This window comes from Taudactylus pleione, unplaced genomic scaffold, assembly GCF_031769625.1.
Source record: "Taudactylus pleione unplaced genomic scaffold, aTauple2 ptg000442l, whole genome shotgun sequence".
Classification (NCBI taxonomy): Eukaryota; Metazoa; Chordata; class Amphibia; order Anura; family Myobatrachidae; genus Taudactylus; species Taudactylus pleione.
In genome coordinates this window covers 3,912,996-3,929,223 of record NW_028284844.1, presented here as the reverse complement: position 1 = coordinate 3,929,223, position 16,228 = coordinate 3,912,996, and the positions used below count along the sequence as shown (strand labels likewise).

Here is a 16,228-nt window from a genome sequence, read left to right as displayed (position 1 = left end):
TCGGGCAGGAAGCTTTCTCCAGGCATCTGCCAAACCAAGGTTTGTCCAGCAGACTGCCAGATCGTGACGTATGATCCGACACTCCAGAGAATGTCTTTCCACTGCTTCAGAGCCTAATAGCATTTCTTATGGTGATCTGAGGCCAGTGTGTAGTGTTTCCACTGCTCCAGCCCACGTTTACCTTGTACATGTTGATCTGAGGCCTGTGGGCCTGAATGCAGATTCCTGATGTTTGGGAATCTGTGCAGGCGCAGGACCCATTCCGCGAGTGTGCTGAATGGGTCCTGCGAACTCTCTCACAGACTGGCAGCAGACTGGCAGTGATAGACAGTCTGCTGCTGTTTGTGGACGGGGAGGGGGCGGCGATAGCCCTCCTTTTCCCGAAACGGAGGCGTGTCGCCGCCGTTGCAGAGGGGGGAAGAAGCCAGGATCTCCGCCGGCTGACGGAGATTTCCTGGCCTCTTCCTATAAACTGAGGCGGCTGGGACCCCAGGGATCACCGCAGCCGGCCGATGGTACGCAGATTATCCGATGCCGCATTGAACAACGCAGCTTGGATAAGTAATGCACAAGAGGCGTGAAGCCTCCTGCTGCATTACCATATATGCAAGGGTCGCATTTGCAAAGCTGCCTGCGTGCCAGATAGTACTGGCAAGTGCCAGGTAGTACTGATGGGCTGGCAAGTGCCAGCTAGTACTGATGGGCTGGCAAGTGCCAGCTAGTACTGATGGGCTGGCAAGTGCCAGATAGTACTGATGGGCTGATCCGGCCAGCCAAAAGTGTAGTCGAGCAGCTCCGCCTCCCGGCCCCCTGCTCGGCCGGCATTCAGAGAGATGAGGCGTGCTGAAAGACCACACCCCCATGAGGTGTGACCATGCCCCTTTTATTTGCATGCTTGCCATAAAAAATGGCAGCTCTAGTCCATCCCTGCGGGAATACCATCCTTTAATCCTGCAATTTAAATTGCTGCACAGTTTATGTTCTCATAAATTATTATCAGTGTAACATTCTGTTAATATAATCGGCTTTTTAAAAAAAGTTATTTTAAAAAGTTTATATGGATAGAAGTTGTATGTATAGCTCCAATATGCTGTCAGCGAATATGCAGTCAGCGAATGTCTTTTAATAAATGAGTATTTTTTTTTTTATGCATTCTTTTATGTAAAGAGAACATTCATTATTTTATGCAGTATCCTATGATATGATATATGCCGGACATTGAGCTGCGCTCTCAATTTCCCTTCTGCCGTGACGAGCTCAGTCTAAACGTTTTTGCCTTTTTTAATTTAAAATACATTGGCTGTAAATGTGACCATATACTATCTGGATTAAGAGGCCTGCTTCTGGAATTTAAAGGGGTTTATGGCTGGTTAATTGCAAAAATAAATAGGTCTCATCAATTTAACTCTGGAGATAAATAAGGCATTTAAGCGGCTCAGTGCGGCGTGCTGGAAAATTGGGATTCAATTAAAAGAAAAGATGCAAAAAAAAAAATGGCTAATTTTGCCTGGACTCGTGTTAAATAAAACCTGATATTAATCTCCGGTACTAATATATTTTATGTGTTTTACAATGTCTTCATTAACTAACATCCCTTTCATATAGCTAATGTCGGAGCATCATTTCAAAGTCGCTGAATATATGTGGCTTGGTGCTAAAAATCCAAGCAGGACACATTTTCAAATAAATAATCGAAAATATCTCTCACACAAGTTATATATATATATATATATGTAAAATATGTAAATTTATTTTACAGAAAACTCTGCACTCACCATTGTTAAATCACTCACAATAATATATATATAAATAAATGATGGGGTTTTGGTTCATGGATTGATCAATGCATTTAAGCCTGCAGCCCTCATCACGGGACCCCATTTCTCTGCAGGTCCTACATTATCTGTCATACTTATGGAAACCTGGTAGCTGCTATCACAGAGTTTAAACTGAGAATATGTTAACTGTTTTAAAGCTCACCTACCAACTAATGGCTTTTAAAGGCAAGGCAGTCAGCAAACATAGCTTCTATCATACTACCAAAAAGGCAGCTGACACAGGTTATTATAAATGATCTTGCACAGGGGTGCATCAGAAAGCTATGATCACAAAAGGTTAATTAAAAATTAATCTAATATACAAAGTCAGAAATCCACTGCACTCACCACTCCCAGATTTGGGGTGCAGACCTGTACTCGCCATTCCCAGGAATGGGGTGCAAGTGGCTTGTGACCACATTGCTTAAATAAATAAAAACAGAAAACTCTGCCCTCACCATTGTTAAATCACTCACAATAATATATAAATAAATAATGGGGTTCATGGATTGATCAATACATTTAAGCCTGCAGCCCACATCACATGTTTAGTGACTGCCTTGCCTTTAAAAGCCATTAGATGCATCTTTCTTTACATGATGTAAATACAAGTCATAATTTTAACAGAATTTTAAATAAATTGGTGCCGTCAAATGAGCGGACTTTATCATTTAGCAAATTAAAATCTTTTGGATGACAATGTTTTCACCCCAAGTATAAAAAAATAAAAAATTATATATAAAATAAAACCGTGGGATATATGGGTAATTTTATATGTTGGTACTAGGCTAAAATATATTGAATACTAAAGGCCATATTCAATTAGGTGCGAAAAGTCAGTTTCTGCGGAAAAGTTTCGCCGATGACGTAATTTCGGCAGGCGAAAACTTATCCCCGTATTCAACTCCAAAGACTTTTCGTAGGTGCTAAAGACAATGCATTGGAATAGGTGAAAAAGATTCGCCTATGAAACCAGGTGGGAAAAAAGTGCTGAATTGGGGTTTTGGGGCGCAAACTTGTGGGAACCACCCAGCACCCTTGGGACAGTCCTCCAAAGGTAAACTGTGTCAAAAGTAAAAAAAAAATTAAGAACACCCCAAAAAAGTACTTTCATTTTGTGGACGGAAAAAAAAAAAAGTTGGGGGACAAACTTAAAAACTAGTGAAATAGGCTCCAGGGGAGTCCCCAAGTATGCCCCGGGTGTTTTTAAACTTGCAGGTGCTTGCGGCAGGTGGAATTTTTAAGTTTTTTTTTAAAACTACACTTTAGCAACTTCATAATATGCTTGCACCCATTTTCACGTACCCCAAATTTGCTGGGACTACTTATTTTGCAGAAAAAATAAAGCTAAATGCCATTCTTCGCCACTTATGTAAAGACACTAATTACCAGCTATTGAGAGTATTTAATACCCCAAATACCTTCAGCAGGCCTATTTGGGGGTATCTATAGTGATCCCCCTATGTCAGTGCATCTTTTGGGGGTGTCAGGCTGATTTTCACAAATCTGACAGGACTTTTCAATGGTTTTGAATTTTGCCTGGTTTCATTTTCGTCGATTTGGAATTGAGTACAGGGATAAGCGGGGACGAGCACGATACTTTGCCGCATGCAAAACCAGCTTTGACGGCGAAAACCTTGGCAGCGGGACTTTCGCACCTAATTGAATATGGGCCTTAGTGTTAATTCTACCACCCTGCACCTGTCACAATCCGTGCAGTTCCTCTCTTCTTCCTGGGGTGTAGCTGTCTGCTGTGGTGCTTCTAGTACACTCTGGTCTCTATCTCAGCACTTTGTTGCATTACTTGAGTGTGCTAGAAGCACCAGAGCCTGGAGCGACACCCCAGACATGGGTTGTGAGAGGTGCAGGGTGCTAGAATGAAGACTAGCTGTTTTTGACAATGTACCATTACATGGTACGTTAGTCTTTATTTTGGTCACTAAAAGTTAAGACAACATCCATCAGAGCAGTTTACCTTTTCAGCCAGAGAATGATGTAATTTTACAGTAGGATTCTCTGTAAACCATCAATTTTGAGTTAAGTGTAACATTATACTGGATGTCGTTATTGTAGGATGGAAGACTTAAGACCGGAGATTACATTTTACAAATCGGTGACACCAACGTCCAAAGAATGGCCAGTGACCAGGTTGCTCAGGTTTTGAGGAACTGCGGGAATTCTGTCAGAATGGTGATTGCCAGGAATCCCCAGGGAAAGCCCCCTGTCAGACCACCACCGCCACCTCCACCAGCCACACTGCCAGTGGGGACACTGCCTCCTCTGGACATCAAAAATAATAACACTGTGAGTACCAGAATTTTTTGTTTTTCGTTTGGCTAATTCTATTTCAGATCCTGGTGCCATTAACTTGGTGCATGACTCATGTTTTTAGTGGAGTTAAAGTAAAGCTCAATATTGCTGTAGTCCATGCTTCTTTTGTCAAGCACCAAACATGCAGGGATAAGCTTTTTTTTAAAAAAAAAATCCTTATTTAGAAAGCTCACAGAAACAAACATGAGAAGATAGAAGTATAATGAGCATTAGAAATGAGCTATTTTGTAAATAAAGTAATTGGCAATGAAAACAAAACCTAGAAGTTGAACAGTAAATGGCATATAAAATAATTGGTGGGGGGGGGGGGGACAGGACTACCAAGGGAGTTAAGGTATCACAAAGAAAATCCAGATGTTGGGCAGGAAGCATTGGAAGTAGGGAAGAGGTGCCACTTGGAGTAGAAATGAAAAAGGTTTATCAATAGAGAGTCGGAGCAAGGGGAGCAGGCCCTTTCCCCGCGCATGGGTGTGGAAATCAAAGGTGACGAAGTGTCATAGTACGAAAGCCATGAAGCCTACACATTAAAAAATATATGCCTCTATCGTGGAGATAATAGGTGGTATTTTCCATCTCCGCTATATGCCAGAACTGTGACTTTCGGGTAGATAGGGACGGTGGAAGAGGGTTCTTCCAGTTGCGAGCAATCAGGCTTCTAGTAGCGTCTAAGATATGGCACATCAATTTATCAGAATGCTTACTAAGCTCAAGGGGGGGGGGATGGATAGTTCGGAATCGGGGGCCTCAGAAGAGTATGAGGCAAGGTCCAAAAAGGTTTAAGAACTGGACAGGTCCACCAGTTGGGTTGGGGATTGGAATTGTAGGTCTGAGAGAGAAAGCCAAAAGCCCCTGTGAGCTAACATCAGCATGAAATTTAAGGGAAGCTGCTATCCACAATTTCATGCGGGCTGCATGCAAACCTGGGGGGAAATTGGGATTATGCCATATGGAGGGTAAGGGGGATATAGGGGAGGTAATAGTAAATTTAAATGAGTATAAAGTCCATATGTTTAAGAGAAATTTATTGGTTGGAGGGAGGAGGACGGTGTTTATTTTGTAGGCCCCACAGGGAAGAGAGGTCTGGGGAGTTGATATAGTTGGATTCAGTATCGAGCAAGGAAGTTGTTCGTGGGGGGAATAGGAGGAGACAATTTGTGAAAAATGTGAGGCCAGATAGTGGAGCTTACAAATCAGGGACTTCTCTGCTGCCCCTGGAGATAGGCTTTTTAAGGATGGTCGAGAATAGCCAGGGATGGGGGTTGCCATTCCAAATATAACAGTTGAAAAATTTCTGAAGGTTATGGAGGAGGGTAAGGGAAACTGCTACTGGTAGGGTCTGGAAGAGGTAGAGCCATTAAGGGAGAATATTCATGTTGACTACTATGATCCTGCCCAGCCACAAGATTATAAATCGTTTCCAGGAGGCCAGATCCACTTGAAGCTTCCTGAGGAGAAGATGTGGAAAATTATCCTGGTGCAATAAATCATATCTGGAGGTCAGGAAGATCCGTTACAGTTGTAGAAAGATTTAAGGGCTTCAGCGATGGAATAAACTTTGCTATGACCAGTACATATACAGTGTTACCATAAGAATAAGGTGGAAGAGTGTACACTTTTGCAATAATAAAGAGATGAAAGATTAAGATACAGTAACATCTACTGTCCCTCCAGGATAATCGGTCAAACAATGATTAGCCTTTAGCTGTTGTAGTCCAACAGAGATGATTATCATCTTGTGCAGACACTTTGTTTTTTTATTTTCGTGCTTTCTTAATAATCCATATCAGTGCTGAAGTATTCTAAATTGCACCACACGGTGGAAAGATAGGTCTCTTCCACTCACCCCACTTTATGTTAATCTGTAAAATTCACTTCCGTGGTCTACTTCAACCCGTAACACAATCTTTTCTACTTTCAGGAAAATGCTGAGAGCAATCTGTACGATATTACACTTACCAAAAAGGAAGGTCAGAGCCTTGGAATAACAGTTGTGGGCTACACTGGAGGAAACAGTGGTGGTAAGATTCCTTTGACATAAATATAATCGTTTATATTGCCAATAAAACAAGTTTGTTGATCGGCAATCATCCTCTCCACACAGTAGAAGAGGCCATGTTGTGTGTTGGACCAACATCCATAAGAACACAGCCGGTCAGTTCACCAGGAATTAGTGATGACATCATAGGGTATTTATAGATGCGTTGTGTCTTAATGAGGTCACTAGTTTCTAGTGAACGGATTGGCTGTGTTCCCAGGAACATTAGTTTAGTTCACAAAATGTCTGCCTCCACTTTGTGTAGGCGGCAGGAGCATAGGATTATTCAATATGCTGCTGCAATTTTATTTTTCTACTGTGAACTATCTGAAGTACCCATCGTTGCCCAGGTTTAAATCTTCTTCAAGTTATTACATTTTATTTTGTGATGTCGTCTAAGTCCATCCAGTGGAAGGTCCAGAACATGCTCCCCGGGTCAAACTTCTGCCCAGGCTCACCAACGGGAGGTCTGACTGGGACCTCAACCCACTCTGGGATCCAATTTTACCACTCTGTGAAGTTTCGTCCGAATTATGTTATGTTGTCCAAATCCATGCAATGGAAGGCCCAGAATGGGCTCCATGGGTCAAAGTTCCAACTGGCGCACTTCGCCGTGATGTCTGACCGGGACCCCAACCACTCCATTAGGCATCCCTGACCAATTGCCAGACTTCTGTGATGTTTTCAACCAAATCCATTCAGTGGAAGGCCCAGAATAGGCTCCCCAAGTCAATGTTCTGCCCAGAGTACACCAACGGGAGGTCCGATCAGGAACTCAACCCCCTAGTATGTCTTTTGGCATCCAGTGTTACCAATCTGTGAAGTTTTCGTCTAAATCCATTCAGTTAAAGGCTCAGAACAGGCTCCCCAGGTCAAAGTTCTGACCAGCGTACACCAACGGGACCCTAACACCTGGCCAGGATCCAACTGGACCACCTCTCATTTGTTTCATCCCAATCGGCGCAGGGATGCCAGAATGCATAAGCAGACAGACAAATCAACCAACTAACCAACAAATAGACCTATATAAATTATATATATATATATATATATTGGATAAATGTACACTTTAAGTAAAGCCAAAAGGGCCATGGCTTGATGTGAACAAAATAATGAACATAAAGATAAAACCTTGTTGTTTGTCTTATGTGCAATAGTTAGCGTTAGTTGGTCAGTTCTTAGGCCTGCAGATTATTGGCAGAAATTTATGATGATTCAGCTGAAGGACGGTATGAGCATCATACAACTACTCAGGCTGTATTCCCCAGTTGGATTGTGATGTTATGTACTAGGCATCACTATTGTAACATCTGCAGTTCCTCAGGGTTCCACCTAACATGTTTTACAGATCTTCTCAGTATCACAATTGAAATAATTAGCTCCGTCTGTGGGTCAGCCAATAATGAATACACCTGTGCACCAGGTAGGAGATCTGTAAAGCATGCACTATTGGGGGATTCCCGAAGAATGGAGTTGAAAAACACTGATATGTACAGTAGCAAAGTCTTTCCGTATTTTTCTTTTAAATGTCTCTCGGCTTGGCTAGAGCCCAATCATCTTCTGAGAGCATTTTTCAATACGTCTGTCAATAATGGTATAGTTCTTTTAGTTGGGCTATTATTGGGCATTGAGTTACTAATAATCGGCCAATTGCCTGATAATCAATGCCGTTACCGCAGACTGTTTAGTCAGCAGTTGGGTGTGTGAACTCATGCATTCAGTCTGTGGGCCTGATTCAGCTTCAGACGGAATAGCTACAGTAAGCTGCTCGCAAGCAGCTTAGCTATTCCCTCTGTGCTGATATGGTAATGCAGCAGGAGGCATCAGCGCAGCATCAGTTACTCAGCGGACCATTGGCCGGGGGGTCCCGCAGCTGCGAGGAAGAGAGGCCAGGAAATCAATGTCATCAGACAGAGATCCTGGCTTCTTCCGTCCCCCTCAACGGCGGCGTAACGGAGGCCATCGCCGTCCCCAAACAGCAGCAGACTGTCAATCACTGACAGTCTGCTGCCAGTTTACGTGTGGGCTCGCAGACCCATTCTGCACATGCGCAGAACTGGTCTGGCGCCTGCGCAGATTCCCGAACATCGGTTATCTGCATTCAGCAGTGCTGAATTAGGCCCTATGTCGCCCCACTGTTGGAGCTGTGTACACTTCAACTGCTGTCCAACACGCACACAATGCATCTCAGATGGAACTTTATATAGGGACCATTAATCCCTATTAGGTTGGCAATAACTGGTCACATGACCACAGGGTGCAATGCAGTATGAAGCCCAAGGATACGCACGGAGGAAAAGGACATTTTTTCAAGTTGCATCCTTTTGTTTTGTCTACATGCGTTTCCCTGCTCCACCCTGTGAGCAGTCCTTCCAGTCTTCATGATCCCTAATTAAGAGCTCTATTTACTACAATTAGCATTTAAAATGCGGTTGTAGTGTGATTATTTTCGATTAAATTCCCGTTGCGAATTTAGGAAACCTCACAGGGATTTATCAGAAATTCCATTCAGGGATAGAGCTTGCGATAAAGCACTATCCCTGCGAATCCTGTCCGCAAACTTCTCCCTGTATTTTTTGGGGAAAAATACTGGGAGACTCTGGGCCTGATTCAGACACTGTCGCAAGCGCTGAGCGCTCGCAACCGGGTCGATGGTGGCCCAGAGCGCATGCGCACCACGGAGCTCCGGGTCTCGCAACAAAGGGGGCGAGCTGAGAATGTTGAGTGACAGCTCGCACCCTTTGGTGGGCGGGCCGGGGGGGTCTCTGCCCAAACGGAGGCGTTCCCACGAGAACGCCTGTCTTTTGGGGGCGGCCCCACTGACATCACAAGTGATGTCAGTGGAGAGATTCCGGCTCTGTTAGAGCCGAAATCTCTCTGGGGCTCGCGGCCACGAGACCCTACCACAAGGGTCTCGTCGCAAGCACGATGGTCCATCATCATGGCCGCTCGCAATAGCTGTGGGTGGTCACCCACAGCTATGCGAGCGGCCAGGAGGCCATTCTAAAAAAAAATTAAAAAAAAAGCCCGGCCCGGCCCTGATTCAGAGCGACCGGGTCTGAATCAGGGCCTCTCTCTGCACATGGTCTCCCATCCTGCACTGTGATCCCGGTAAACTGTTCTATGCAGCAGCTGACCAGGGTCACAGTGCAGGAACCGGGAGACCAGCTGACCGGAACCCCAGAGGACATCACCGGAGCACCGATCAGCAGTATCTGGAATCAGGTAATTATTTTTATTTTTTTTAAACTATTTTTTTATTTTTTTGCAGTGATCAGCTTGTGGTCTATTTAGACCACACAGCTGATCATTGGGACCTGATTCCCTTCTCTGCTCTGTCTGTTAGAGAAGAGTAGGAATCAGGGAACTGGGAGAAACCTTGGATAACGCCATCTCCAGGTGGCGTTATTATCACAGGGCTTCCCCCGGTATTTTTTCACAATTTATTTTTAATAAATCTCAGGCAGATCACATTTCCCATTAAAATTATGGGAAATGCAATCGGCTTACTAAAAATGTGATAATTAGAGGTTTGGAGTAGAATTTTACGAGTTCTACTTCAATTGCCCTTTATTAAATATATGTGAAACTAAAATAAAGTAAAAAGGGTGTAAAAAAACCCCCCAAAAATCACCCTTTTTTTCACTTTATTTTACTAAAAATAATAAATAGAGCCCTGTCTTTAAGCTTTGTGGCCGAAGTCTGGGGAAAACACTTGTTCAACTACATGCGAGCACACCTAGATAGGCAAGTCTGGTATGTCCATTGTCCGTACCGATACCAGTTGTGTATTAGAACAACCATTATACCTTAATGAATAAACTTTTTTGGAAATGTTCGATATACGTAGCACTGATCACAAATATATAAAAATTCAGTAATGTTTGAAAGAGCAAAAGAAAGTCAACTGTCATCAACGTAAAGAAAAGTCAGTATACACATACTGACAATGTTATTAAAAACAAGTATCATTTGATAATACTCATAGCACTACAAGTGTGTTAAACACACTGTGGTTCCCCAGTTCACATTATACTACACAGAAACCCCAGTTCACATATACCGCAGTACCCCCCACACTTGTAATATAGCTTTGTGTGGGGGCCGTTCTGTTAATCCAGCACTGGGTAGAAAGAAGAAAAGTGAGGGAGTGTTGGACAGTAGGAAGAGGGCAGGGATACGGGAAGTACAGGAAATGAAGTGTCACATATGCCGCAGTACCCCCCACACTGGTAATATAGCTTTGTGTGGGGGCCGTCCTGTTAATCCAGCACTGGGTAGAAAGAAGAAAAGTGAGGGAGTGTTGGACAGCAGGAAGAGGGCAGGGATACTGGAAGTACAGGAAATGAAGTGTCACATAATAAAAATCTAGACACTAATGGTGGGTACACACTGGGCGATTAAAGTGCACGACTGAACGATAACTATATCGTTATCGTTCAGTCGTCCACTTTATCGTCCATTTTTATCACAAAAACGATGAACGATAACGACGACGCACGTTCCCGCGGGTCGTTTGTCATCATCGTTCATCGGGTTAACATGCAGGCCAACCTGATGATGTCGTCAGGTTGCTGCATGTTGGGGAATGGGGGAAGAGAGCCCGGCGCTGAACGATATCGTTAATGATATCGTTCAGCGGGTGTGCTCGATGTCATGAACGACATTGTGCACACCCTGCCGGAGACACACTAGACTATATCGCTCAAGGAGCATATCGTCTAGTGTGTACGCACCATAAGTTATGTGTTGCTGACTTATGCTGGGTACACAATTGTGTAGACACTGGGTTTTTTTTCGATCCAGGAGCGATATAAGGCGAATGCGGCGGGTGTGTACACCCTATACAGTATGTCTGTGAACAACGTCATTCCCAAACCTATGAGGGCGGCCCTGCAGCACAGCCAATGCTGATGTATTGGTGCATGTGTGTACGGGTGACCCGCCGACCGCCCGAAAACTTGCTGCAGGGACCAGTGGCGGATCCAGGGGGGAAGGGGCGATCCCCCTAGCGTCCTTGCCTGTCTGCTCTGGCTTTGGGACTCGGGAGACTGAAAACTCCCCAAGACACTCACAACTGCGGCAATGCTGCTCTTGTGTCCTGGCACAATGCACAGCATAGCACTCCTAATGCCAGAGGAGCAGCGGCATTACAGCGGCTCCTCCTCCCGCCTTGTATCAGTACCCCGGGGGCAGCTAGTAGCGCACCCGCGAGTACTCAGGAACCCCCCCGAGAAACCAAATGTTTTTTTTTTTTTTTTACCCACGTCGCAGCCACGCCCCCCCCTTGCAGCATTATGCCACGATTCGCGGGTCTATGGAGAGGGTCGGAGCCTAATTATGCAAACTGCTTGGCCCCGCCCCCATCAACAACCTGCTCCAGGCAGCATGTAAGGATGCCAATGTAAGTGAAAATGTGTATGCTGTATATTTGTGTGTGTATGTATATATATATATATATATATATGTATGTGCATGTGTGTTTTTTCCTATCTAATATGTGTGTGCTGTATGTGCATGTGTTTGTTCATATCTAATATGTGTGTGCTATATATTTATGTGTGTGTATGTGCATGTGTGTTTGTTCCTATGAAATATGTGTGCTATATAATATTTGTGTGTTTGTTCCTATGAAATATGTGTGCTATATAATATTTGTGTGTGTTTGTACCTATGTAATATATGTGTGCTATATATTTGTGTGCATGTGTGTTTGTTCCTATGCAATATGTGTGCTATATAATATTTGTGTGTATGTGTGTTTGTACCTATGAAATATGTGTGCTATATAATATTTGTGTGTGTGTGTTTGTACCTATGTAATATATGTGTGCTATATAATATTTATGTGTGTATGTGTGTTCCTATGAAATATGTGTGCTATATAATATTTATGTGTGTGTGTGTGTTTGTTCCTATGAAAGATGTGTGCTATATAATATTTGTGTGCATGTGTGTTTGTGCCTATGAAATATGTTGTGTGCTATATAATATTTGTGTGTGTGTGTGTTTGTACCTATGTAATATATGTGTGTTTGTTCCTGTGTGTGTGTGTGTATATATGTGTATGTATATATATATATATATATATATAGCGCACACATATATTAGACAGGAACATGCACATACATATATGTATGTATATGCGCACATACACACACAATACATATATATATATATATATATATAATGTGTGTGCATGTGTGTTTGTTCCTGTCTAATATATGTGCGTGCTGTATATTATATATATATATATATGTGTATGTGTGTGTATGTATGTATATATATATATATATATATATATATATATAGTGCATGGGTGTTTGTTCCTATGTAATGTATGTGTGCTATATAATATTTGTGTGCATGGGTGTTTGTTCCTATGTAATGTATGTGTGCTATATAATATTTGTGTGCATGTGTGTCTGTTCCTATGTAATATGTGTGTGCTATATAATATTTGTATGTATGTTTGTTCCTATGTAATATATGGGTGTGCTATATAATTATATATGTGTGTATGTGCATGGGTGTTTGCTCCTATGTAATAATTATATATGTGTGTATGTGCATGGGTGTTTGCTCCTATGTAATATTTATATATGTGTGTATGTGCATGGGTGTTTGTTCCTATGTAATATGTGTGTGCTATATAATATTTGTGTGTGTATGCGTGTTTTTTCCTATGTAGTGTGTGTGTGTATTGTGCATGTTTGTCTCTCCTAGGTAATGTGTGCGTGTAATATATACACCCGCCCTGGGGTGGTGCCAGGGTAGAAGAGAGGGGGAGTCAGGGTTATTATCATTAAACCGCCCCCCTCTAAATGGAAAGTCTAGGTCCGCCACTGGCAGGGACTGCCAACACTGACATCTCAACTTGGCGGGCAAAATTTAAATGCCCTCCCAGTTGTGATCTCAGGCCAGACATAACGAGCCGAAAATCGGACGGCGGATCGTCTGCTCACCCAACCGTAGTTGTAATGTGTATAGGAGTTAAATTGTACGACATTGTAAGGAGCTGTTCTGCAATGACCGCGTGTTTTTGTCATTTGATAAAGGGTAAGTGAACATTAAAATAAGCAGCCCAGGATCCCAGACTTAAATAAACTCCTCTAAGTCCTTCTGTAAACGTGTCCGTATACCGGGCGTTGAAACCTTTTGAGAATTCTTAGCAGGATGGCGGGGTCGAGGTGGTCTCCGGTTGACAGCTAGCAGACATGTATCAGGTGAGATAATATATCTCGTTAGTAAGGTTTGATGTTGCGTTGCAGTAGGGACAGGGATAGGCAGTAGAACAAATTTGAAGACCGTGGGAGAGAGGAAAGGATGTTTGATAGCAATCCAAAAGCCTCTCTGCTTGGGGCACTCCCACCACATATGTCATAAAAAGACCCACCCTGTGATCACAATCTCCGGCAAGGAGTGGAAGGGAACATTTTCATTGTTCTAGTTGGTAAATTGTATCAGCGATAGAATAGTTTTTTGTTTTAGTACATCTTGAGCTAGATATGCAGCCACTTCTCCTCCCTCAAATGTTCCAGCTAAATCCTTTCTCAGCTGTATTTATTATAGAGTAGTGGAGGGTGTGTTGAGAGAGACCAGTCTTGGGGATACGTTTAGGAAGCCGGTGGCCGCAATACCGACCGCCGGCTTCCCGAATCTTCAATCCCGGCTAGGGTTAAATGACAGGCGTCTAAAATCCAGACGCCTGTCATTTTCCCGACGCCGGGAGACCGATCGAGCGGATGCCAGGCGCCGCAAGCGGACAGCTGCGGGGGTGGGGAGGGTTAGGTTTAGGGCATCCAGGGGGGAATTAGGGTTAGGCACCCTCCCAGGGAGGGTTAGGGCTAGGCACCCACGGGGGGGTTAGGGTTAGGCACTTGAGGGGGTAGGTTAGGGTTAGGCACTTGAGGGGGTAGGTTAGGGTTAGGCACTTGAGGTGGGAGGTTAGGGTTAGGCACTTGAGGGGGGAGGTTAGGGTTAGGCACCCCTAAGGAGAGTTAGGGGGGTTGGTAAGGTTAGTAAGTACTTACCTTAGGGACGATCGGGATTTCCAGCGCTGTCGGGCTTCCGCTGCCGGCTCTTCTCTTTTGTCGGGCTGCCGGCCATGCGGCAGCCAGCATTTCATACCGAATGCCAGTCTTGCTTACTTGCTGCATATGAGCCCTTGAGCTAATGCTCCTCTATATAGAGTCTTAATTGTACACCGGGTATAGCAGTCATTATTTTGGATGCTGATTGGTGGAAACTTCTAAGCTTAAGGTACTATTATTATTTTTAAAATCAATTTATATGGCGCCACAAAGGTTCTTCCGCACCTTTTGAAAGTACATGAGCAAGTGAGCGAACAAGAAAGCAGTGACTTACAGTACGAAACAATGCCAAGGACATGGTTTATATACACATTGCTGAATTAGTGATCATAACACTCAACCAGCGGCAGGGTGTCAGCAACCAAGGAGCTATATAGCGTTTATCATATGCACACCACCGGAAAACCCGTTGGCAAAATCCGGTATACCCAAACCTCCCCCGTGAGGTGGTCTGTGCAAAATCCATGAATTTTTTTTTTTTTTTTCTTGGACAAAAATCAGCTATAGTGGATATTAATCTTGAACGTTTTGATGCATCCTATCCATAAGATCAATACTTTCTTTTTACAGGTAATACAACAGTTTTTTTTTTTTTTAAACTCTTTATTTGTTCAAGGGAACAATATAAAAAAAATAAAATAAAGAATACAAATTATATATCACACACGTTACCGCAGTTTGACACTTTCCACTCAGACTAGCACCCCTACTACATTGGTTTAGAGCATGGAGTCTGGCATGGTAATATGCACACCAGTCAGAGGCACAATATAGGTAAGTCCTGCAAATATTTAGACTGTTTAGTGCAGCTTTGGTTCATTTTTGTTTTATCCCCCCTTCTCTCATGTCAATGCACCAGGGAGCACGGACTTGGGCAGGTATGGGAGTTGAGTTCTGTCGATGTTGCCGTGATTTGTGCGACAATTTTTTCTTACGACTTACAGCCCTTCATCCTTCCTCCTGCTGCACGCCTGTGTGTCATACTTGCTGCCATCGCATGACCGATTGCAAATGTCTTTCCTAAGTGGTACCCAAACGCCATCTTCATCCAAACGTAGCGATCGCTCATTCATGTAGTATTCTTATGCAACACCGTCACAATTTCCCAATAAAAATGTAATTACAGTATGTTTTACCAGTTGATAACCAGATGGTTTGACAAACTGCTATTCAGCGTTCCACCTCAGCGTTCCACCTAAGCGCAGATCAGCCATTTTGGGTGGCGAACCACTATTCACGCCAAAAACAGCCGGACCATTGGGACCCAGTGCCTCATGAGTATTGGTAATATTGTGCTTTACTGGTTTGTAGTGAATTGATCATCGGCGTCCTTGTGAATATTGTGTCAGTACCGTTGAAGTGATTGCCGTCATTATGTGTGTATGTCTGTGCTCTATATTTTGTATTTTTTTATTATCTTGCTCTGTGGATGAAATCTAGCACTATGAATAATTTTTTTGAATCTGTTTATTTGAAGTAGGATCCTTATATACAGCGCCTGATTGTGACTCAAAGCGGCCGCAATTCTAGCTGGCCGAAGCAGCCAGATTTCTTACCATATGCTAATGTGCCTGTCCACGCAGCTTCATGTGCATAGCTGCGCCCCCCACTGATTAATGCGACGGTCATCGTTTGTATTGGCGTCTACACATACCCCCATCTGGGTACAAGAGATCAGTCTGAAACAGGTGTCAATCTGCTATACGTGCGCTTCAGAATAGCGTGGAACTCTGGGTAGATGCCCACGACACTCCCTTGTAAGGGTTCTCTTGCATACGTCCACAAGCTGGCCCCCTGGTTGACACCTAGGCGCTCCCATTTCATGGACGCAGTGAACCGTCCCTAGTAGTAACACTCGTAGAGGCGCTTATGCATGGTGCGGATCACGCTTTCCTACTGGCTCAGATTTGTTTGTTGCCTATCACCGCCAGCCATTAGCACTCCGAACTATC

The 16,228-nt window shown here is 43.6% G+C and overlaps 1 protein-coding gene across 2 annotated transcripts in view; it reads left to right on the top strand.

Annotated features, from left to right (window-relative positions):
* LOC148505699 (inaD-like protein) overlaps positions 1 to 16,228 on the top strand; it is a 319,407-nt gene that overhangs the window by 29,665 nt on the left and 273,514 nt on the right. For both annotated transcript variants that reach the window (XM_088447870.1, XM_088447869.1), the window contains exons 8-9: positions 3,891 to 4,121; positions 6,067 to 6,166. In XM_088447870.1, the coding sequence (XP_088303996.1) occupies positions 3,891 to 4,121; positions 6,067 to 6,166 (331 nt within the window). The remainder of the gene's footprint in view (positions 1 to 3,890; positions 4,122 to 6,066; positions 6,167 to 16,228) is intronic.